General features: G+C 35.6%; 1 protein-coding gene across 10 annotated transcripts in view; it reads left to right on the top strand.

The window, feature by feature from the left end:
• Positions 1-21776, top strand: part of LOC121319909 (voltage-dependent calcium channel subunit alpha-2/delta-1-like) — a 143716-nt gene extending 121940 nt beyond the window's left edge. For 5 of the 10 annotated variants that reach the window (XM_041257860.1, XM_041257856.1, XM_041257857.1 and 2 more), the window contains 20 exons: positions 687-758; positions 1397-1458; positions 2901-2977; positions 6835-6855; positions 7883-7943; positions 9549-9646; positions 9771-9852; positions 10054-10116; positions 11081-11184; positions 12510-12602; positions 13104-13171; positions 13496-13534; positions 13619-13690; positions 14117-14269; positions 14800-14852; positions 15409-15464; positions 16276-16399; positions 16516-16628; positions 16981-17063; positions 20908-21776. In XM_041257860.1, the coding sequence (XP_041113794.1) occupies positions 687-758; positions 1397-1458; positions 2901-2977; positions 6835-6855; positions 7883-7943; positions 9549-9646; positions 9771-9852; positions 10054-10116; positions 11081-11184; positions 12510-12602; positions 13104-13171; positions 13496-13534; positions 13619-13690; positions 14117-14269; positions 14800-14852; positions 15409-15464; positions 16276-16399; positions 16516-16628; positions 16981-17063; positions 20908-21024 (1611 nt within the window). In that variant the 3' untranslated portion in view covers positions 21025-21776. The remainder of the gene's footprint in view (positions 1-686; positions 759-1396; positions 1459-2900; positions 2978-6834; positions 6856-7882; positions 7944-9548; positions 9647-9770; positions 9853-10053; positions 10117-11080; positions 11185-12509; positions 12603-13103; positions 13172-13495; positions 13535-13618; positions 13691-14116; positions 14270-14799; positions 14853-15408; positions 15465-16275; positions 16400-16515; positions 16629-16980; positions 17064-20907) is intronic. The other 5 variants (XM_041257858.1, XM_041257865.1, XM_041257861.1 and 2 more) reach the window with 2 other exon arrangements.
• Positions 21777-23979: the final 2203 nt, after the last annotated feature.

The raw sequence follows: 23979 nt of genomic DNA, 5'->3' as shown, positions 1-23979 counted from the left end.
TTTTTTATTTTTCTTAAAAATATTTCCCAACATAAAACCAATGTCACCTTACAATAATTGATTCTGAGTTTCAGTGTTTAAAAATAAAATATCAAACAGAACGAAATTTCAATGTACTGTTTGTAATTCGGTAATAAGAGAGAATTGGTCAAGGGTCTGAATACTTTTGCAAGGCACTGTATATGAATTGTTTAAATTCTTTTGTACAGGCGGTTCTATAAGGTACGTAGAAAGATATGGTGTCAACATGTCATTTTATCAAAACATGTGTTGACATTCAGCCACAACTGAAATATTGCAACCTATAAACATTGGAATGTGTATGATTTGTAACAACTGTAAAAGGAGAATGTGATATTTTGTAACAACTGTAAGTCGTCCTGGATAAGGGTGTCTTCTAATAAATAAATAATAATAATAGTATGGTTATTGGTTATGTTATGTATCACATTCACAATCAACAAACGTCTATATACAGTATAGTGTACTGCATTATAAATACCAATGACAGAGGACTGAAGCCACCTTTTCCTTATGACAACGAGGGGGGTTTTGAGATTTCAAATGTTTTGTAAATCAAAGTTCAGGAAATTAAGAAACACGTACAAATCATAATGGTAGAAATACTAATCCAACAAATCAGACAAACGTCTTCTGTGTTCATTTATTTTTCCTTTATTGTCTAGATTCGACGGAAAATGATTGATGGAGAAAAAGGAGAGATTCAAATAAACACACTAGTGAAGTCTCAGGATGAGGTAGGTCAAGATAAGAGAGCCATATTAATCCTGCTGGTGTTTTCCCCTCAGGTGATTTATTGACCCAATTATTAACATTTCTAAAAATAAAATAAAAAAGGTCCACAAAAGGTTTATACAGGGGACACATTTTTGTTGGACCATGTTAGATCAAGGGTGTCCAACTCAGTTCCTGGAGGGCCGCAGTGTCTTCTGGCTCTCGTTCCACCCGAGCTCTCAATTACTTAATTGGTCTAATGATTTGATTAATTGGACAAACGTAACACTCTCCAGGCCTCAAAATGTTTTATAGGTATTGTACCTCGAATCAAGTGTATTTTGTAAATCATCAACTGTAAAATATTAAATATGTCCAATTGAAAAAATAATTAGATCAGTTCTGCTAATTCGGAGCTTAAGTTGGAATGAAAACCAAAAGGACTGCAGTTTACCACCCCTGGTTGAGATCTATACATTTGTAACTGTCTTTGCATTCAGTGAAATCAGGATCGGTCAGTTCATTTACTTTAATTTACTTTATGACCACACTGACAAATTCAACAGTAGAGAGAAAGCAGTAGTTTATTAACACTGTATATGTATGCTTGTCAGCCTTTGTGGATGCACATGTACTTATTTTTGTTTATATACATTTACAGAGGTATATTGACAAGGGAGTCAGAACATACACCTGGACCCCAGTGAATGGCACAGATTACAGGTAATTTGAAGTATATTGACACATTATTTAAAAGTTTTACAGTTGGCTTTGATTCGATAGATGGCCAAGTTGTCTAGTGGACAAAGTTGCAAGTAGAGTTTTTTTTTTTTTTTAAATGCCCTTTGGTATTCTATGCAGCACCAGATTGAAAGAGAATAATAGAGGACAACTTGTCTTAATCTTTGGTTATTCTGAAAAAATGTGTTCTCTAATTCTTTTTTCTGATTTATCTTTCACATTATTCTGTTATGTGTATGTGTATATATATATGTGTATATATGTGTGTGTGTGTGTGTGTGTGTGTGTGAAGGTTTGTTTGGCGTCCAGCTTTCCGTGTGGCTTGCTGACTGCTGCATAATCCAGTTTGTATCCCGGCCGTCATATCCGTGTACATCGTCGAGTCAGAAAAGAGTGACAGTGACATTTTAATCACCATTTAGTGTTTGGAGCATCTTTTCTTTTGTAGTATGTTTTGTAATTCATTTTTAACCCTTTCAGGACCAAGTATTTCAGTGAGATGCTCCCCTAGGACCGGGTGTTTTTTGGTTGTAGTTGACTCTCTACCTATAAAAAAAATCACTAAAAATCTATTTTTTACAGTAGCAGCTTGAAAATTGTGTCCTTTTTTCAGAACACTGGGGAACATTATAAAGTACTTCAGAAACCATTTTTTTTTTACGCATGATACATTTAGTCGTACAATCAGTTCATATATATATATATATATATATATATATATATATATATATATATATATATATATATATATATATATATATATTTAAACACACAAAACAGAACACATGCTCTAATATAATTCTAAGTCAAATACATCAGATTTACAGTGTTTCCCCTTTCTTTATTCACTCTAAACAAGTTTCTGTAATGTTTTGTTTTTGCTGTTGTCTCTGCCTGGCTGCTGTAAACTGTCTCCGCCCTTTAGACACTAAATGCCCCTCTCAGTGACACCACACGAAAAAAAAAACTATCAGGACTATCACTGCAAAGTATGGTGGCCCTGCACGTCATCAAAACTAAGTGCTTTTTTATCGTATTTACACGGTCACAGTCCTAGAAGCCCACTTCAGTATGTGTTAACACGATCCTGGTCCTTAAAGGGTTAAATCACAGAATCAGTGTTCAGCCATTTTCTCATATAGTGAGGGCAGGGGAGAAGGGTGTTCCTTTGAAAAGGGATGGACTGACAGTGTTGTGAACCAAACACATGACAGACGGACACTATTGCCCGGTGCTGTAAGGATGTCATGGCAGTAGTTCACAATCTATTTTTGCTCAGATGATGAGGTTATAACCAATCACATGCCAGAATTTCCAACCACCGATTCATGGGTGATGGTTTTGTCTATTTCTGGACCTTTATCACTGTCTTCTAGTGTAAGAAGGAACTTCTGTAAGCTGTAATTGTATTGTCTTTCTTCCAGCTTGGCATTGGTATTGCCGTCCTACAGTGCTTACTATATTAAGGCAAAAGCTGACGACACAATCACACAGGCCAGATGTAAGTAGATTCTCCTTTGAATATGTACGTTGTTTTTTTGTGTTATGAATTTATGTCATAATACAAAGTAAATATCATTCTAAAACAGAAGTTAACAAATTTAAGGTGTGAGCATAAAATGCTGTAAGCTTTGGTTTTCCAATTGTGGCAAAAAAATGAGACAATAATTCTAAAGCAACCAAGCATGCAAGTTGTATAGATATTCTATTTTTAGTTCACGGGGTAGAGCAAGACCCCCTGATGTAGTGTTTAAAGACCATGGGGTTAGTAACATATAAAACGTGTACCGAGAGGGGCTCCGCCTCTTCAAGGCCCAACATATAGAAGGAGGGTTCCGTTGCTGAGGAGACCCAGCAAACAGCAGAGAGGTCACCGTCTCTGTGGAGACCCGACAAACGAAGAGGGATCCCACTGCTTGGAGGTTTTTACTTTGAAAAGAGGAAGGAGGAATTTGACTGAGCCCATTTGAAAAACCACTTTCCATTCCGATTAAGTAACTGGTGAAAATCTTGTCTGGGTGATTCAAAATGTTTATGGGAGTGGAGACTGAGCTTTGAAGATAGTTGCTTGGGAGCTGCTGGTCAGATTGCTTTAGAGTGAGCATCTCCGCAAATACTGCATATGTGAATATAATCGCATTGCCTGTTTGAACACAAACCGGTATTAAAATTATTACAGATTTGTCTTCCTCCTGCAAATCTGATTCTGCACCCATATTTGTCTTGCTTTGTGGATTGCTCAGGGTGGGCTGAAGATTGCATGGAGTTGAGGATAGAGATTCTGTTTGAATAGTGACGCCGACTGCTGATCTGGAGAAATATGGTGCTATGGCCGTCTTCAGGCAGAGAAATGTTGAGTGACCAGTGGAACCACAGACCCCGCATGCAATAGCTCTGAGACAGCTGTAAATCCTGTTGATCAGATCTGAATCAGGTTGTGCCCAGTCAATGTTGTGGTTATCTGATTCCAATATAGCTGCTGCTTTTGCTGAAAAAGCTTTGTGATAATCGAAAAGCGTGGTCCCTCCATATCTGACAGACAGCTCCACAATGTAAAATTCATAGGAGTCTAATTCAGCTTTGCGGTTTGGGTATAGTGAACATAGTACCTCTCTGAATATGGTGAATGCAAGGACGAATTCCCCCAAAGTTAGATTTTTGAGTAATCTGGGGTCTCTGGATTTCAGTATTACTGATAGATCTCCACAATCAACCACTCTGCGATCCAAGAATTCGGATGTCGCCATCAATAATGAAACTAGATTGACGTCCTTACCTTCTATTATGTTGTTCCGAATTTATGGGGATTTTGAGTGACAGCGGGCTGTGGTTGAGGAGGTGGAACCATATGCTGTTGCAGTAGTGAGGTTTACACGGGAGGCTCTACTCAAGGGACCAAAGTTAGAGCAGAAGCGGATGTGACTGTTTTGACCTTTGCTGTGTTTACTGCAGGAATGGAGGGAAATACTGAAAGAGCTGAACTTTGCTTCTCAATATTAGACACCTCTTTATCCAAATTGCTCAGTTTAGTACTGACTGAAGATAACGTGTCGGCGAATGGCTGCGTGAATGCTTTTATTTTGTGAAATATCAGGGCGTGCTCCTGCTGAATTTCGCTGGCTGGAGCGGTTGTCTGCTTGTTTGATGTGCTAACTCTGGGCATGTTTTGCTCTGGTGCAGACTGCCTGCTGTCTGGTTGGGGCTGAAAAGCTGAGCACGGCTAGGGAGCTTTCTTGGGTGGAAAAACTGTTTCAGCCAAAACGAAATTTAAAATAAAGAAGAAAAAGTGATTCTCAATTACTCCCTGCTGGGATCGCGCTGCCATTTTTTAGAAGGGACTTTATGAGCTTGTTGAGCGTCCAGTCCTTCCAGTTTAGTCGTTCAGGAGATGCATCCTGCGCCCGGCGTCACTTGCATCGGCAGAGATTAGCTCCTTGGGTGGCAGGTAGAGATACGGTATCCTGGTCGTAAAGCACCTGTTCAGAGATTACTTAGATGCCGGGCGGGGAGAAGAATGGTGGGCTGATCAGACCCTGGTTTGAAGCTGCGGGAGAATGTTCTGCTACAGACGAGAAATACTGAAAATCGTCTGAATCTGAGGAAGAGAGTTGCTGTGAGTACTCCATATTAAATGCTTCTTTTGCTGATGAGTCATCAGATGTGCGTCTTGCAATCAGCTAGATAGGGGTGACTGATGGCTAAATGAGGTAGACTTAATTGATGAAAGGAGATGATAGGATGCAGGGGGGCCTAGCTCCATCCCCCGAACCACACGATAGGTTAACATATAGAATGTGTGCTGGATTTTCCCTTGTTATGCATCTTTAGAATCAATGTTCAGTTGTATCTTCTGTTCCTATGGTTCTTACATAAGAACAAAACAGATACATTCAAATTTCCTCATCTCTATAATTTTGCCTATTATGTTGTCAAAAAGCAAAGTTAGTTACAAGACACTGCCAGTCTATCCATGCCTAAAGCACGGTGATATATAGTAGATATTCAGTGGGTGAGGGTATGCATTTAAATAATGGTCAGTGGAACAATACTGAGAATATGATTTAATTATTCTCTACTGTTTGGTGAAGCTCAATGTCATCTATGGAACAGCCTGCATCGAGAGGACGCAAATGATATTATACAACAATATATTCTATTTAATGTTTAAGGAAAAGTTTCATGAAAAAAGAACAATATTCATTTAACAATCAAAAAAGTCACTTTTTTAAATAATTTTTTCACTTGTCAGTGTAGCGTTAGGCTTTATGTGGACAATGTCAGTGAATTGAAACGAGTCGGTCCTACAGTAGTACTGCAAGTGGTCTGTGATATCTGAGGAGCTTGTTGTTGAAAAATAGGTTGCAGGGCATATAGTAACAGAGCAGCCGTGAATTAAGTGGTAATCTATACTGATTTGCACATAAATAAGAGATACTTGAGCTCACAGACTTCCAGAGCTGGAAAATTATGTACTGAAGTTCAAGCAGACATCTTCTGTCTATTAGAAGTCCAGCAAAGCTTGCAGCTTATTGACTGACAACACTGAATTACTGTAGTTCCTGATTACCCTTTATTAAGAGAAATATCATACTACTAATAATGTAGCAAGAACCCTGTATGTATGTCGGTGATTCTGGCTCAAAATAGAATTAGTTATTCTCATGTTGCTTATCTTTATAAAACCTTCATAGTGATTTGTTTTTAAATCATGAAAGATCATTTACAATTTGTATGCACAAAAAATATCCATATTAAAAAACTAGTAACAAACCCCTCAGATGGTTATTTAAATACCCTGCCTATTTATTACTAGTTTTGTAAATGTTAAAAGTACAGATTGCTCTTTGGCATAAATAGCTTGACATATAAATCACCCATTGTGTCAACATGTTTTTTATTTCTTGCTAATAGTACAGGAAACAAAGCGTGTTTACAATGGTGAACATAAATATCCCCAGTTGTTATCTATTATGACACAGAAGATCTTCGCTCTTATCTGTTCCAGTAAGAGAACACAAAGTACATAGCTTCTAGTCTATTGGCTGAGGTAAAAAAAAATAAAAAATAAAAATCAGTTCAGCTTGGATCAGCAATCACTAATACATTTTCTCAAAAATAACATACAAAGCCACAGCTTGCAGAAGGTACCTTAAAAATGTGTGTGGAACACCAGTTTCCTCAGGATGTCTGTCTCCTTTGCCTAGACTATGACAGTGAAAAAGAAAAAGAAAACTTCTGATCAGACCACAATATTTTTATTCAAGGCAAACTCATTGAATAAAATATTGTTGACTACAACCTCTGTTGTTTTACCCTGTTTTTCTGTTTCCCTGCTTTCTCTCTCCTGGATAATCTCAGCCAAAAAGAGCAAACTGAAGGGCAAGTATTTACTTGTTGGTCGTTTTCCTCCTGTGGTTGTTCCATCTCTGTTGTACTGTACATGGTTACTGCTATCCTTTCCTGTTAAGACTGTCCCTTTGCTCCAGCCAGGTTGAGAATACGGTTCAAATACAGTATTTTTTTTGGTGTATGTGTTGTGTTATTACTAATATATTTTTGCTTCAGTTAAGTTGTTCTTAATGTTACCCTACTTCCTTCCTTGTAACAGGTGGAAGATGAGCATCTAGTTAGCATGTACAAACAGAAAACAATTCCAGTAGAGTATGTGTGTCTTTCACACCGATCTAGAGATCTTGCCCATGGTTAGCATGTCTCTGAAAATCAACCCCAGCCTTTCCAGGCTTTAGTATTGTTTATGTAGCTTTATCTTAGTGTTAGTCACCGATCTAAACAGAGCCTTACTCACTAAGTCATTTGGTAACTTATACAGAAATGTCATCAGATGTATGCTAAGCAGAGCACTGACACATTTAGGATTTTTCAGAAGTAAAAATGTGCTTTTGTAAGATTCATTTAAGAGTACAATTGAATACACAATATTATAATTCCAGGTGACTCATTTGAAATAGATTGTATTGTTCCATTCTATAGCTAGACAAAATAACAGCTTCTGGGGAATTATTTACTGGAAGATTTAACCTAATTAGAACTTTTGTGGTTGGAAACCATCTGGACAAGAAAATGACTACATCTGCAGTATAAATGAAACTGTGCAGACATGTATCCAACTGTTTATGTTATTTTGAAGGGTGATGGTCAACCAAGTTATGGAGAACCATTTGCAACATATTATTTCTTTGGACACATTTCTACATATTACGATTAGTTCATTCATTCGTTTTGTTTATTAATTTATTCATTCATCCATTAAGGAAATAATATTATTGAAATTAACCCTTGTGCATACGAGGCATATGGAGAGCATTGTCTTGTAAAATGGACAACCTATTGCAAATATTCTTTGCTCTGCAGTGTACATGTCTAACTTTAGACTTTGCTTTTGCAGTTTCCGAAACCCTGCAACTTGATTACTTTGAAGAATATGGTTACACATCAATTGCACCAAGGTAACTGTGCCCTACTGCTAATCAATAATTATTCTGCGGAAGGAAAAGTACATTATATTTGCAATAGGCAATCCTGTGATAAAGCATGACTTATTTAAATTTACTGAAGTCAAAATATGACGCTATAATGACATTCTCTGCTTTGCGTTTTCCTTTTACTCAGATAACATTTATTTGAAGCACCGCCTGTGATCGTTTATTATGGATATATTTTTAAATGTGTTAGAGGTGAGGGTGGACTGCTGGAGTGATTTTGGCTGCTTGATTTCAAGGATTTTATTTTTTTATGAGAATTTTAAAACAAACACTAAGGGGTAGGTTTACTAAAGTGTTGCGCCTGTCGAGTTGGAAGTCTTGAGTGAAATGTACTAGACAAGCGCAGTACTATTTGCGACTATTTAGGGAATGCTTTGCGGTGTAGATAAATATGTAATTATGGGCATTCCTGCATAAATTTGCAAAAAAGATGGTTGCTAAATATTATAATGAGATGTACAAATGTTGTAGGCAATTGCGACACTTACAATTGCATCAATTTGTTAAGAACTGTTGTTGCTGGCATTTCCCAGTCCGCTTTTTCCTGTGCGTTGCCAGGTGTGCTCAATGCATTTTTGAAGCGACCAGCCAAATACCTATTTTTCCCTAAAAGTAGGGGGTACTTACAAGCCTCAAACTAATTTCTATGACATTTCTGGTTCCCCCAATGTGTTCAATAGATTGCACACATGTGCTGCTGACCCCTCCAGCTCACATTGGTGTTATTTAAGTGCAATGATGTATACATTTAAAATACATTGAGCACTATAAATGTATGTGTGTGCGATTTGTATTGTATTTTTTTTTTTAAAAAACCCAACACCTCCTAATGTCGGACAAACATATCTGGTTTAGCGAGAGGCTACTGTATGACTGTAAAAGCTTTTTGATAAAAAGTCATTTTGTATTTGTGGGTGAAGGTTGAGACCCCACTATAGAATCTAATGGGATTAAACTGCCTTTCATTTTTTATATAACAGTACTACAATAGGTAAAATGAAGACGTAACAGAATGCATTGTACAGATGACATTTGCATTTAACAAAAACAATGTTACTTTGATTCTTGCACCCTTGCCTGTATAGACGTTATCCTTCGAGCACACTCTGCTGCAGCAAACCACAACTCAACTGCTGCTGTTTATTTGAACAATGTCGCGTGACTCTCGCAAAAGAGATCTTGCTAAGAGGACACAACAGATATTTAAATTAGTATATTGTAGCTTTTTTCATTAATATATTTTCTCTTTGTGCACACGACAAAATGTTTACTTTGCTAAGTGTCACAATAAACATGTGGTGTATTTGTGCTGCGACTGGCCCATCTTAGTACACCTACCTCTAAAACCCTACTGTAGGATTTACTCTGAACATGAAAGTCTGCAAAAACTCAGCTAAGATCTAAGATGCAAGATAGTGCACATGGTATCATAAAAGTATTTTCTTAATACATATGCAGTCAGAGATTTGTTTTATGTTTTAGATTTATAGTGGTAAATACAGTTTTAATTCTGTACTTTTTTTCATTTACTGCTGTGAGAGAGGACTAACACAGGGTTTACATTTTTAGGGAATACTGCAAGGACTTGAAACTGTCAAGCAACAAAACCCAGTTTCTCTTGGAATTCAATGATTTTATTGACAGAAAGTCACCCAGTCATCCATCTTGTATGTATCAAATACATTTATAAATAATTCTTAAAGAATATGCTGGAAACGTTATGCCTTGCTGTACAAAGAGGTCAGCAAAATAAAATGCAATTTTGTTTACTAAATGTTCATGTTATTTCAGGCAACGTTACACTAGTTAACCGGCTCTTACTTGATGCTGGGTTTTCAAATGAATTGGTGCAGTACTGGAAAAAGCAATCTCCGTAAGTCTGTTACCCTTCATGAATTATTGAAATGACTGAAATGGTTGAGCCTCACAGTATTTTGATAAGCCAATGTGCTTGATGTAAAACATCCATCAAGCTCAATTAGTAAAAATATTCTTCCTGGATAAACAGCCTGGAGTTCAAATGTAATGGAAAATTAAGTTCTCTAATAAATGTTTGTTTTCTTTTGAAATGTAGCCAAGGAGTTCTTGCCAGGTTTGTCGCTACTGATGGTGGAATAACAAGAATTTACCCAAAAAGGTATTGTACAATATTATTTTTCCATCTGTAAAAGGATATCCTGGCAAACTATCTTACTCTGGTATATATCTTAATCAAAGATAGCCCCAGACTCATTAGTCCTGATCAGAAGGTAGGTGTGTTCCAGCCTCAGGTATGAAAAGGTCCCAATTATACACCTCAGGGCTGTTGCAAGGCCATAACAAGCACCGGGATTAAGATTGTCCATGCTACCTGGACAAAAATCTAAAAGCTGAAATCCTCAGATCTGAGCGTTAAAGAGAAGAAGTCGAAACCACTGACCACTGCGTGTGTACCCGGGGTCAGGGTTTGATTGTTAAAGGAACCGAAACCACTGACCACTGCGTGTGTACCCAGGGGTGGGGTTTGATTGTTAAAGGAACCGAAACCACTGACCACTGCGTGTGTACCCGGGGTCAGGGTTTGATTGTTAAAAGAACTGAAACCACTGACCAACTGCGTGTGTACCCGGGGGCGGGGTTTGATTTTTAAAGGAACCGAAACCACTGACCACTGCGTGTGTACCCAGGGGCGGGGTTTGTTTACTTGTATAATAACTAAGGATTATCTCAGGGGTTTGAGATCCCATGAAACTATAGCAAGGTGTATATGCAGGACCTCCATTTAATTTATTAGCGGAGTAGAGTTTTCTGTACAGTGTTTTATTTTTGCTTTTTATACATTTATATTTATATCCTCCGTAAGCTACCATCGCTGGTCGCCTCACCTGAGCTGTCTGTGTCTGTTTGTAAATATACCCTGTGCGTCTGAGGGGCGTGTCAGCTCCATCCTCCATCTTGATCTCCTGCTAATCAAGCAGCAAACACACGTCTCCACTGTTACTATGGGTTTTATTGTTTTGTATAATTTCACAAGGCATGGACATGTCGTCTTTTGAAAAACAATATTGAAAAACATGAAACCTATGTACATAACTTTTTTTTTTCTTTTTTTTTTTTTAAAGTGCTGGGGAGGATTGGACAGAAGATGCAGAGACATATGAGGCAAGCTTTTACAAGAGGAGTCTGGATAATCCATTTTATATCTTCACTGCACCATACTTCAACAGTAAGGCATAATTCTGAATCAGAGGTTCGCCATGTATTGGATACCACAGGGTCGAGTCTTCGATTCTGTTCAAAACAAGTGTTAGGCACTGTTCTTTTATCTTAATACTCCGACCTTTAGATGTTTGATCTTAAGTGTCTGAATAAAAAAAAAAAAAAAAATATATATATATATATATATATATATATATATATATATATATATATATATATATGTGTATATATATATATATATATATATATATATATATATATATATATATATATATAATAATATACAATGATTATATATATCTATCAATATAAGGAGATATAGTTTCGCATGGCGCTTAACATCCAGCCAATTAAGATCATCCAGTAATAATGTTAGTTTCACAATGAATAACTCAATTAACAAGGTAGTTGACCCTTATAAGAAGCGGAGACATCCGTGAATAGGTGTGCAGTGACCAAACTCACATGTAAAGAAAATAAATCCACAAAGAAACAGAAAAGCCTGTTTTACGGAGTGTGTGTGAAAATACAGATCGGACCTGCAGTCACATTATAGCCCTTGTCAAAAGGTTGTGTTTGTATGTGAGAGTCCTCACCAAATTGAAAAGGAACACACAATTCCTTGCATCATTAGCACACACAGGACTATCTGCAGCACTTTCTAAGACAAAGACAGACCATTATCTAATGCTTTGGGCTTTCTTTTTTTGTATTGATTTTCGTACAATTAATTACATATTTACAACAATATCAATATATTTTACAACAAACAATATACCGGTGCATGTATTTTATTTTTTCTACATTAGTTGAATAATAATTTACATTTTCTCTATTCCCTTTTTATATGATTAGAATGTATATTCTTTATAACCTTTCATTCATAGTTTCAGAATGCTCAGTCATAATTCCAAGATAGAACTGTAAGAAACCAAACCAAATGCACAAGCGGAACTTGTCCTAGTCTTGTTAATTGACTATTTTTTTTTTTTACTTTAAAGGTGTAAGACATTATTGTGAAAATGATATACAATGTTAAAGAAAGTTGAGACACAGATTTCCATTTAGACGCAAACTTTGTCCATACTTCAAACCTTAACACTAAATAAATAAACCTGAAACTCGGCCCCTGTATTTCTACATGGCACGCACCCATAGTTGAACACACATTTTTCAACAGTCCCAGTATTCCTCAGTTTCAACAACAGAGTGACTAAAATAAGGCTAATAGGAAAGCTGTACATGGCATCTCCTAAGCTGTTACACCTGTGTGCATCTGTGTATAAAGAACACAGCAGCAGGTTTTAAGATTATCATTTTTTCTCTCTTCAGATTCAGAAATTGGTGTGAGTGGCTTTGATTCTGGTATAATGGTGAGCAGAGCAGTTGAAATTACAGTGGATGGTAAACTATTAAAACCTGCTGGTAGGTATACTATATTTTTATACTTACATTCTTTCTTTCACTTGCTTACTCTTTTTTTTTTTTTTTTTTAAACTTCTTTGATACACTTTGTTGCTTCCGTGTTAAAATACAGTTAAAAAGCCTACCAAAGTTTATTTTTATTTTATGATTTTGTTCTGTATAAGATAAGTGCACCATTTATTTTAAGGTTATCCTGACATTTGACTAAAAAGGATAGTTACAGATATATGCAAGTCAATACACTCACACACAGAGGATTTAACACCAAATTGCCCACATACCTCTCAGATTCTGATCCATTGGACACTAGAACTGTGAGGTGGTATTTAAATGAGGGACTGATACAGTGCACTAACCACTCTTTAAAGGAAAACCCAATTCCCTTCCAAGATGACCAAAGTCGTGTTTGGTTGAATTTTTAACACCCTTATAGCTGTAGAAAATTGTAACTGATCACTATATTTGTTATTGATCGAGTGTTTTGATTTTTTTTTTTAACAGTTGTTGGAGTAAAGATTAATGTCACTACCTGGATGGAGAACTTCACAAAAGCCACAATGAGGACAGATGTAAGAAATAATGTATTTAGATAGTATAGATTGACACACAGATTTCACCCAAACGATTTATAACATTTGCGCATATCTCTGTTTTATGGAAATGTCTTCCACACACACATATCTTGATTGAGTGAAGAGATTTCAAATGTAGGGGAATAATATACATCTACAGTGTTATATTTGAGAAAGTGTACTGTAGACACTTAAATATAACAAGACGAGCTTAACCTGAACATTACACATTTTATAAAATGTATGGTACCTACTTACTGGAGAATATTCATATTGCCGAATTGCAGTTTGAAATTAAATGTATTTTATTGTTTTCTGCAGTGCACAAGTGAGATATGTGACTGTGAGAAAAACAACAAGGTATGCTTACATCATTAAAAGTTAGTTACCATCTGATTGTCCTGCCATTTGTAGTAAAACCAAAGTTTTTGCCCTTCCTTTCAGTATGTAGACTGTGTGATTCTGGATGATGGTGGATTCCTCTTGATGTCTAATCAGGATGAGTACATCTCACAGGTAAGCTTGAAGGATTTGTATTTCTAAGCAGCAAAATAACATTATTGTACGTTCACTTTAAGGTAAAATAGCTTGTCTTAAATGTTGAAATTGTGTGGATGGTTTCAATGAGAAAGTGTGCTAATACAAAATACAACTCAAACTGTCTCCCCTTAATGATCAGGCACCTAGTAATCTGCAGGACTGGCCTTTGTCTTCTAGGTAGTGGTTGTATGTGGACATCTGATGTAGAATTCCTAGGTGTAAAGATGCAATTGGCTTGGTGAAAGACATTCCAAATTGGGGAGAAAAACAGGTGTGAAATAATTGGGCAGTCTAAATAAAGAAGCCATCTGCATTTTCAGTATGCCCAGAAATAGATCTACACATAAGAAACCTCTAGTGTGTAGATACAGTTACAATACATACATGTTCTTTCTTGTGCAGATTGGCAGGTTCTTTGGAGAGATTGACCCCAGTTTCATGAGGAACCTTATAGAGGTGCCTCTGTATTCATTTAATAAGTCTTACGATTATCAGTCTGTGTGTGATCCACAGAGAGATACCAAGGCTGCAGCTGGTCTGCGTTCTGTCTTTGTGGTAAGTGCAAACTGTATTCCTAAAAAGAACATCTGCAATTAATCCTAACCAGCACAGCAGATGATGCAGGAAATTATATTTAACATTTCTGGACAATATTTAATCAAGAAAGAACCCACTGAGTGATTGGAATCAGATGGTGTTTTAGTAATTGAAACAGACTGTAGGATTTTGTGTTATTATTATTATTATTATTATTATTATTGCTACTTAATAAACAATGGGACTTTTCGGGTCATTTATTTTTGAATTTGTTATTTTGTAAAGTTTGTTTTATAAGTTTCTGAAATGTATGGTTTCAACTGTACACATCTGATGGTGCCAAACATCTCTTTTATAGTTAAATATAAAGGGAACTTGACAGAGGGTGGCTCTTTTGAGAAATAATAAAAGATCTATTGTTGACTGCTTGGGGTTTTATTTTTTATTGTTTTTTTTTTTTTTTTCCAAGTGGTGGTAAATAAAAAAAATTAAAAAGCATGCTTATTGAATTAGTTCCGAGTAACACTGGTTTTCTTTATTACCCTTAGCCTACAATAGCAGATATTTTAAACATTGGCTGGTGGGCTTCTGCAGCTGCATGGTAAGTCATAGTATTGTTTTTTCAGTATTCCAAAACAATATACATTAGAATGAGATTTGTACATTAAACTGTATGTAAAAATAAATAACATTTAGAAAAAAAACACACACAAAGAATGGTTCATCTAGTAAAAGCACTACAGCACGGGCTGAGTCATTTAATTGGGAAATCGCTTGAATCCTGATCTCACCAGATTGACTATCCCAGCAGTGATTAGAGCATTGGCCTTACACTTCTGCAATTGGGGGAGGGGAAAGAGAGGGGGAAAGGGGGGAGGGGGGGGGGGGTTGACAGGGTAGTTTGCTTCTATACTATGATGCAGTGACCCCTACTGGTCAGATGTATGTAGCTTGGCAGCATCTGCTTGAATGGAGTGACAGCAGGAACAGAGGTGCCCATTGATCTTCAGTCACCTAAATAAATCAGTGGGTTGCAGTGGTGAGGAAACATTCAAACTGGGCATTTCATATTGAAAATGTCATATTACTTTTATAAAAAGTAAGAACTAAATCAACATAGAAAAACAAAACATTTTGAAAAACATTTTGTGTTGCAGGTCAATATTGCAGCAGTTATTTTTAACCCTTACATTCCCAAATGTTCTAGAAGCAGGTGAGTTGGAATGGATTTAATTATTCATTAAACTTTAACTTATATTGCATTTAATTATCCTTTTACCACGAGTAACAAGAATCAATGTCTTCCATCTACAGTGGATGTGTTAACCACTGCACCGTGTGGGTGGTAAACAGTGATGTATAAGCAAGCATTGTATTGATAAACAATGATATATGTGCAAACATTGTATTGTTTAAAAAAACTTTTTAAAAAATAAACTTACAAAGATAAGTGTTTAATGTTACAGTGGAATCCAGGTTTTCTGAATGATCACAATTGTGCCCTTTCAATCAAGTTCACTGACATATTTCACTCTTTAAAGTCTTTCACTCTTTAAATAACATTCCATGTGTCCTTTTGTGATGATGATGATGGCATTTTAAATACTGTACATTTTCTATGGCTGTATAAAGACTTGCATACTTGAAGAGTATGCCAAAGTGAAATTGGGAATGGACCGAATCCTCAGCCCTGTTTTAACTCGTCAATACAGAAATAGTATACATTAGTCTCACATTTTGACTATTAAAAAAATTGCCAGTCTATTTGGAGAGGTTCCTTCTGTTAGAATAATCACTCTGTGCATACAATTTAGTTTATTCTCTTGTATTTAACACAGTGCAATACCTTCCCTCTAAATTAGCTATGCCAGTTTTGACTTTGTGTATGAGAGCACCCATCATTATTAATCACAGTGGACCACTGAGAGACCAGGCAATACCTATTGACAAAGAACTTCTTTCTCTGGAATAATTGTTTCATATTGTTCTTAATAATCAGTCCTATCTCTTTTTATTTCGAACAGCTGACATTGAAGAAGAGATAGCAGCTCTGTCAAAGAAAAGCTGTATTACCGAGCAGACTCAATATTTCTTTTCCAATAATATGAAATCATTTCACGGCGTCCTAGACTGTGGAAACTGTTCCAGGTAATTTTTATTGTGCGTGTTTGCATATTGTTTTGCATTGCATTGCATAGCATTACATTAAAATGCCTTATGTTTTAAGCATTGCATTATTGTTTGAGTGTTTCCTTTTTTTTCAGAATATACCACGCAGAAAAGCTGGCGAACACAAATTTAGTATTCCTGATTGTTGACAGCAAAGTGACCTGTCTGGCCTGTGACTCAAAACCATTGATTCAAGCAGAACAGCCATGTATCCTTTACCAGTGCTACATCCTGTCCTGTACTGTGTAGCAGAAGACACTTTGTTTGTGCAGTAAGATGGCTTGAGCCTACATTGTATTTTAACAGTTACTGCCTGTGACATAGAGGAAAATCAATGTATATGTATCCTGAGTATTGAAGCCATGGAATTAAAGCTGGTAGCATTTAGCATTCCAACTGTTACGTTTAAGAACTTCATAAGAATGTAATATTGTAAATGTCTGATTTGATAGGTCCAGGGCTGTAAAGTGTGCTGTTAATAAAATATATATATATATATTAATTACACTGTTTATTACTAATAGTGAAACAATGTATGTTTCCTTAACTAAATATTTCAGCTGATGGACCAAATCCTTGTGAGTTAGCTCAAAACCCTAGACATAGGAAAGGACCCGAAGTCTGTTTTGACAACGATGACAATGTAAGTTTCAACAATATGAAAAAGTATACCCATGCCTTTTATGGATAAGATATTTTCTTTTAAGAAACAGTATACATGCAACTACCGGTACCTTTTATTTGCTTATTGAAGAAACTTGATTTAGTTATCGTTTTCACAGTACATGTGCTTTGGGCCATACTTTATTAATGTGAACCTAAATAATGGCTGCCTTTTTTATCTGCCTTTTCTGTATAAATTAATATATTGAGCTTTCACACAAAAAGGTCATGATATAGATTTAAGTACGAGAAAGTGAGCACCATGCTTCTTCATATAGGAGACATTTTGGAGCCTGTGAATTTCTCATGAATTTGACAAGATTTAGCATGATAATCTGTAGATACTTCTTGACCACAGACCCATTCTGGCTTCTTAATGCATATCACCATGATCAATTGCATGACTGTGCCAGTGGGGGCTGCAGGGGTGATGTCAGACCAGGGAAATTAAACAATAACACGTACTACAGGGTCATACTGCCGCAGTAGTACATTTATTAAATAATATAAATAAAACACAAAAGAAAGAGCACATTGGCAAAACAAAACAAACACTAGCTATATTTTTTTTTATAAAAAAAGAGTACCTTGATTCGCTTCCGGGTAGCATTCGCTGTCGTTCTTAACTCTGAGCCTGGAGTGGGTCTTTTTTACTGTGGCTGGTGTCTTAATTACCTATTAAACAAGTACCTTATTAAGTCTCCAGCAACATTCCCACAAGTTTTATCGGGATGGGGAATTAATCCATCCATACCAGCTACACTGTATAAGACCATCTTTTCGCCGGTCTTAAATAATAAATAAAAATGTTGGTCAGCTTTTGTCCATCCACACAAAAATACAGTTTATATAATACTATTACTACTACTACTAATAATAATAATAATAATAATAATAATAATAATACAGAAATCAGATACACACAAGGGGTGTGCACCCCGTCACAGTGATGAAGTTAACTTTCCACTGTAATAAGCTACATGTGCAGTAAACCGTTTTATAATGCTAAATGGAAGAGAAAAACAAAATTTAGCATTACAAAATGGCATGATAATAGCCTGTTTTGTTTTTCAAAGGTGTTGCTCAGTAGATGATATCTCCCAACACTAAATTTAATACCAAATTATTTTGTATAAAACTAAATAGCTATTCATTTTTTCAACGTACATAACTACATTATTCTGAGGAAACATTTGAACAATTCCACCTTAATCTTTTTGCATAATATGTAATCATTATAAATTCCTGATATAAATTGATATATTTCTATCAGGGCACAGTACTACACCCTCCCAAAATCGATATTTTATCTTCTGAGGCTAAAGATAATTTGTTAAGCATCTAATTTGTTAGAATTCTAATTAACAAAAGTCTAAAATCACACAGATACATGTATAATGGTGTATTATATTTTTGTGTGAAAGCACAACACTTGCTCACTGGCTTGATGTGTTTGCATAGCAGTGTTTTACTTGTGGTCTTAGTTTTTTTGTAATGGTGTAAATCTTTTTTTTTTTTTTTTCGTGATACTCTGACTCTCTGCTCTAGGTGGTTGCTCTCTCTCTCTTTCACATTAACTTTGCTAACTGCCAGCCAAAAAACTGCATGATTTCTCATCTTGTATGTCTTTTTTGTGTTTCTTTCCTCGTTTTCTACTCGCTACTTATGCCCGTTATTAATAGGACGAGCCTATATGCACAACAAGTCGTGCCTCTGCCATGGTGTCAACTCCTCTCCTCATTTTACTGCAAGTTTTCATGTGGTGTAAAGGGTCAGTTATTTTCTTTTCTTTTTTCTTTTTCTTTTTTTTTTTTTTAATTCAGGCTGGATAGGAGGTTTTATGTAGACATGTAGTGGTAGATTTTCAAAGGCGACTAAGGACTTTAGACGCGTGTAACTCAATTTTTTAGACATTTGGACAATTTTCAAAAAGCATCTAAATTCAGACGTTCATGTCCTTAGACGCCCTGCCCTGTCTATCAGCATCTAGTCTCGTTTTAGCTCATTACCGTATTTACATGTGATTTTCAAACATTTAGACTGTGTCTAAACAGTCATTTAGGCGAGTAAAGTTAGACCTGCTCCAATGGTGTGTAGCGCACGTCTACAGAAAGGTGCGTGCTGCTGTCACGTGCAAGAACACAGTGGAATGCTGAGAGTGGAAAAAGATTAGAGTTGACGAAAAGGAGACAGGTGTGTTGTAATGGTTGGGAACATTATTTACATTTATCTTAAAGAAATATCGAGTCAGAATCATGTATTGATTGCTGAAAAAGAATTAGGTTTGTGTGTATATAGTTCATCCCTTACAAAAAAAAATCTACAGTATTACTATAATATCCTATGGGATTTCTATAGTATTCCTATAATGTCTGAGCAATAACAGACATTCAAAAGATTTTAAGTAAATTATCAAGCAGTATTTATGTATTGCTATGGGGTACAGCATACCAAAAAGTTTTCATTCAAATTAAGTTGCAGTATAACATACATTTATTTTCTCTGTCACATTTGCATGGGGGAAAAAAAAAATACTGTACTTTAAAAATGCAGTAGTGTTCCAATGCAAGGTCTGATGCTTTTTTTTTTTAATACATGGAGAGTATCATAAATGAAAAGGTGAGATATTTATCTAATAACAAAACAGTCGTCTCAATTAAGAGAGCGCATTACTAAATGAAAAACACTCCCTTCTCTTGACATCTAACTCCGATGCTAACCTATGAGAGGCTGGGTGTTGATGCCATGAATAGTAAACTTAGATGTCGACGAACGTCATTTGTCCACGCTGTTTTCGAAAATCTTGACAAATGTAGTCGTTTAAGAAGAAGTAGAACTTTGGACGTTTAACTAAAATTATCACCTTTGAAAATATACCCTCTATATACTAGTGCTAGTAATTTTGGTTTGCAGATAGTTTTGTCTTAAGTTTGGTAATCAAACGGTACATTTTAAAGGTAAAAAAATGTATATACAGCTGTTGATTTTAAAATACTAACAAAACTAACGCAAGGACTGACATCTCATAGTTTGCATTGCTTTTGTTCTCAATTAACCCTAAAAGTAACTCCCATTTGTTTTAGTTTCATTCCTGCTTTTTCATAAACACACGTGTTTGTGATTTAATTGTTTATTTAAAATGTTTAAAATTTCTGAGGGGACTGATTCTGTGAGCCTTTGGGCTTGGTGCAGAAATAATATTTGAGAATGCCCAGTCATCGGTGGCAGTGGCCTTTTCTTTTTTGGAATGTGCTTTCACATTTTAAACCAGGTAGGCAATATTTATGATCATATCTTAAGCATAGGCATTTAGACTTCTCTTTCCAATGCAGGGTATAATCCATACCAGTGGTACTCAACTCTGGCCCTCGAGATTCAATCTAGTCCAGGTTTTTACTCAAAGCAGGTTCTCATGTAGTTAATTGAAGCTGCTAAGAGGCAATTAACTAATTAAATAGAATAAATATAGACCAGGTCTGAAATGGATCTCGAGGGCCAGAGTTGAGTACCACTGGTCTGTAAGACGCTGCATTCAAATCATTCCTTATGTTTCTAAAAGTAAACACGGACTAATGCAGATGTATTCACTAGATTGCAGCGGTGTGCAGAATATCTGCTCTCTTGCCTATAGCAGGCTATGTAACAGCTTCTAAATTTGTATGATGGGAATCCCTTATGACAGGACAGACCAAAATAAACCAAGTTATTACTAAAGAATTAGAGTTGGTAGGGAAGGTTTAGTATTAAATCATACATCATGTGGCATACAGGATACTTCACACTTAATTGTTATTAATATTGACTTTCTTACATCTTGATGACAGGAGGACGATTCTGACTGTGGTGGGGTCTCTGGTTTGAGCCCATCACTGTGGTCCATGATTGGAATCCAACTTGTGCTGCTTTGGCTCTTAACTGGATCAAGACATTACCCGTCATGACCCCAGAAATAAAGGCCAAGCTCCTTTCTGCATACATTTCAAGATCCTGCCAAATTTTGTTTCCGAAATTTTATGTTGACAGGGGTTGATGAAAACAAAAGAAAAAAATGACCCAGGAAGTAGAAGACTGATCATGTCCATACCCTGGAGTAATTTTGCCTGGGAAAGCCACTGACCTTTCACTGAAGAAGAACATTGAATGTTACTCCATCTGAAGCTGAATGCCCCCACAAAGGCAGAAGTATGGACTGTCTGATCTTTGGAAGGGATCTTTTGGGGAACGCTACTTCATTTATGTTGTGGTTTCTCGGTGTGCTTCTTTTTTCAAAATACAAATAGTAATATAATATAAAAAAAAAATAATCTAGACTTTTAAAAACATATAAAGACTTAAAGTGATGCCCCTCGTAACTGTTTTGTTAGTATTTTTGCTGAATGTTAATTTAGGGTTCTGAAGGCTAGCAATTGGTTACAAGCTGTTGTAAAGTGTAAAAAATAAGCATGTCGGATTTCTCTTCTAAGTAAAAAGGAGCATAAACCCAATTTCAGAGAGTTTACAAACACATATTAATAGTGATGATGGTTCTACACATAAGGCAGCATCAGTGATGAATTCATGTATACTATAGATTTTATGAAAACCAAACAACATTCAAACAGTAGTCGGTTGCTTGGTTTACAAAAATAAACCCATACACAATGCATCAACATTTGGGGTAGATTTACTAAGATATGTTCTTGCAGACGCAGAATTTATTTTTTATTTTATTTATTTTTTCAAGTATCTAAATGTGAGTCATGTTTACTAAATGATGTTTGCCTTAAATGTATTGAACAAGACACTGTTGGGTGTGTCTGCAACACTTCTCCAAAGACTGAAATTTACACACACCCTTTCAAGATCACAAGCATTTGAATCCCATCTTATATTTCAATTGTAATTTTTTTTTTTTTTTTTTTTTTTTTTTTTTTTTTTTTTTATTAATATATATTTTTTACCAGCTTTTTAACTTAAATATAATTCCTTCAAGGTTACCAATAAATACAATTGATAATGCTCAACTGTATTGAGGGGCTGCTTGTGGTTACAGATGTAATTACAGTCAGCATTTCTGATCAGATAAATTGGTAAGGATTTGTTGTTTTTTTTTACAACACTGGTAACATGAATTATAAATGGGAGATGACGACTGAAATGTACATCTTGTACAATGTCTTTCTTTTTATTGATAAGTTTTTCCTCCATGATGCAGATAATCTAGTCAGTCTACCCCTTAATATAGCAGTTCATTTCCTTGAAAACCTTAAACAACGTATCAAATGTATCCTTTTAATTTATTTTTGCTTGCCGTTCTCTTTTCATAAACATTGTTATTGACAAACAGAATTGCATTTCGTTTTTTAACGTGTACTTTTTGATTAGCTGGTGAACCTCTACTGTAATTACAAAGCCTCTTTCTGCTTAAGTTTTTTTCAGGTCACCTGAGCAGTTGTTTATTCATGCCAAAGGGAGTAAATCTACTGCCCATTCAATCCATTTATTTGCAATGTGATACATATACTTAGAGCTGGCCAGACCCTTTTTATCATTCTAAAAGTTTGTGAATGAAAATTGTATTTTTGTGTCAATGGCTGTTTGGCTACCAAGGGTACGTTTGCATGATGCTGCTGTTTGTTTATTTTTTATTTGTATTTATTCTGTTTGATTGTAGAGTGTTTTGTCTTGCAAAAGGCAGCTGAGTGGTTAGTGTTGTGTGAACACGGAACAGTACAGTGTAACCAATTGAGTCCTAAACATCTATTGTATACCTGAATATATTGTGCTATAAACAGGCGAAAAGAAAACAATCATGCTTTACTACCTAATATTGTCGGTAAGATTTGCCCATTATTTAATTTGATTGAATTTGCTGCACCATCATTTTTATATCAACTGCTTGTGTACTGTGACTTAAATGGTCCATATGCAAACCCTTCTATTTTTAAAGAGTATTTATGACAATTTTAAAATTTTGCATCAAATTATCATGTTCGGTCCTGTGTAACATTAGTTGCTAGTTACTGAAAGTTATCGAAAAATGTTTCAAATTAAAATAAAAGGAATTTGTAAAGTCACCCTTGCTCACCCTTTACAACTGAATTTTAAATAAAAGCAAGTGATTATATATTAAAGTGTAACACGCATTTTAACATTGTTCATAGTACAGTGTGCCCATTTTCATTTTGCCACTATGCAATGTTTTTTTGTAATTGTTTTATCTCAACAAATAACAATGCTTTTCTAAATTCAAAGATGTTTTACTGATACTGGAACAGGTACACACAAAACAGCAGCCAGTAAACAAAATCATGTTATCAATATATAGGTACAGTAGCTACGTTAAAGACACTTCGGTTTATCCAAACAGACAATATTTAGATCTGCAGCTCGTAGATCAAGGATGGTCAACTCCAATCCTGCATGGCTATTCTACTCCAGGGCTTGAATTAAATCCAAATAATGGTAGGGCCATAAGCATTCTAATCTATAGCGTCGCCATAAACTTTGTTTTAATTAAGGCCTTTGAGACCTAGAAGGAGGTTTAATTAGTTCAGTTAGACAGTTAAGAATATGGTTGGGTCAAATACCTGGTCTGGAAAGACTTGCCGATCCCTGGCATAAATTAACTAAATATATAACCCATTATTTACTTCAACACTATCTTCCCAATCACAGAACAATGTGATTGGAAATACACTTAGTAACTGTGTTAAAATGTTAACCACTGTGTAGGTTAGTTGTGTACTTCCGAATTCAAATTACTGACAATGCAAGTTCAGTTGCATTTATTCTATAGACAGAGGTCCACTAAACTCACTTTGAACTTTAAAATGCTGAATCCACATAAAAAATGTAAAATAACTATGATGTTTTCTAAAGTATTTTGTCAGTACATTGAATGTTCTTAAAATATA

This window comes from Polyodon spathula, chromosome 8, assembly GCF_017654505.1.
Source record: "Polyodon spathula isolate WHYD16114869_AA chromosome 8, ASM1765450v1, whole genome shotgun sequence".
Lineage (NCBI taxonomy): Eukaryota > Metazoa > Chordata > Actinopteri > Acipenseriformes > Polyodontidae > Polyodon > Polyodon spathula.
The sequence above is the reverse complement of the archived record's forward strand: the minus strand, read 5'-3'. Positions and strand labels throughout refer to the sequence as shown.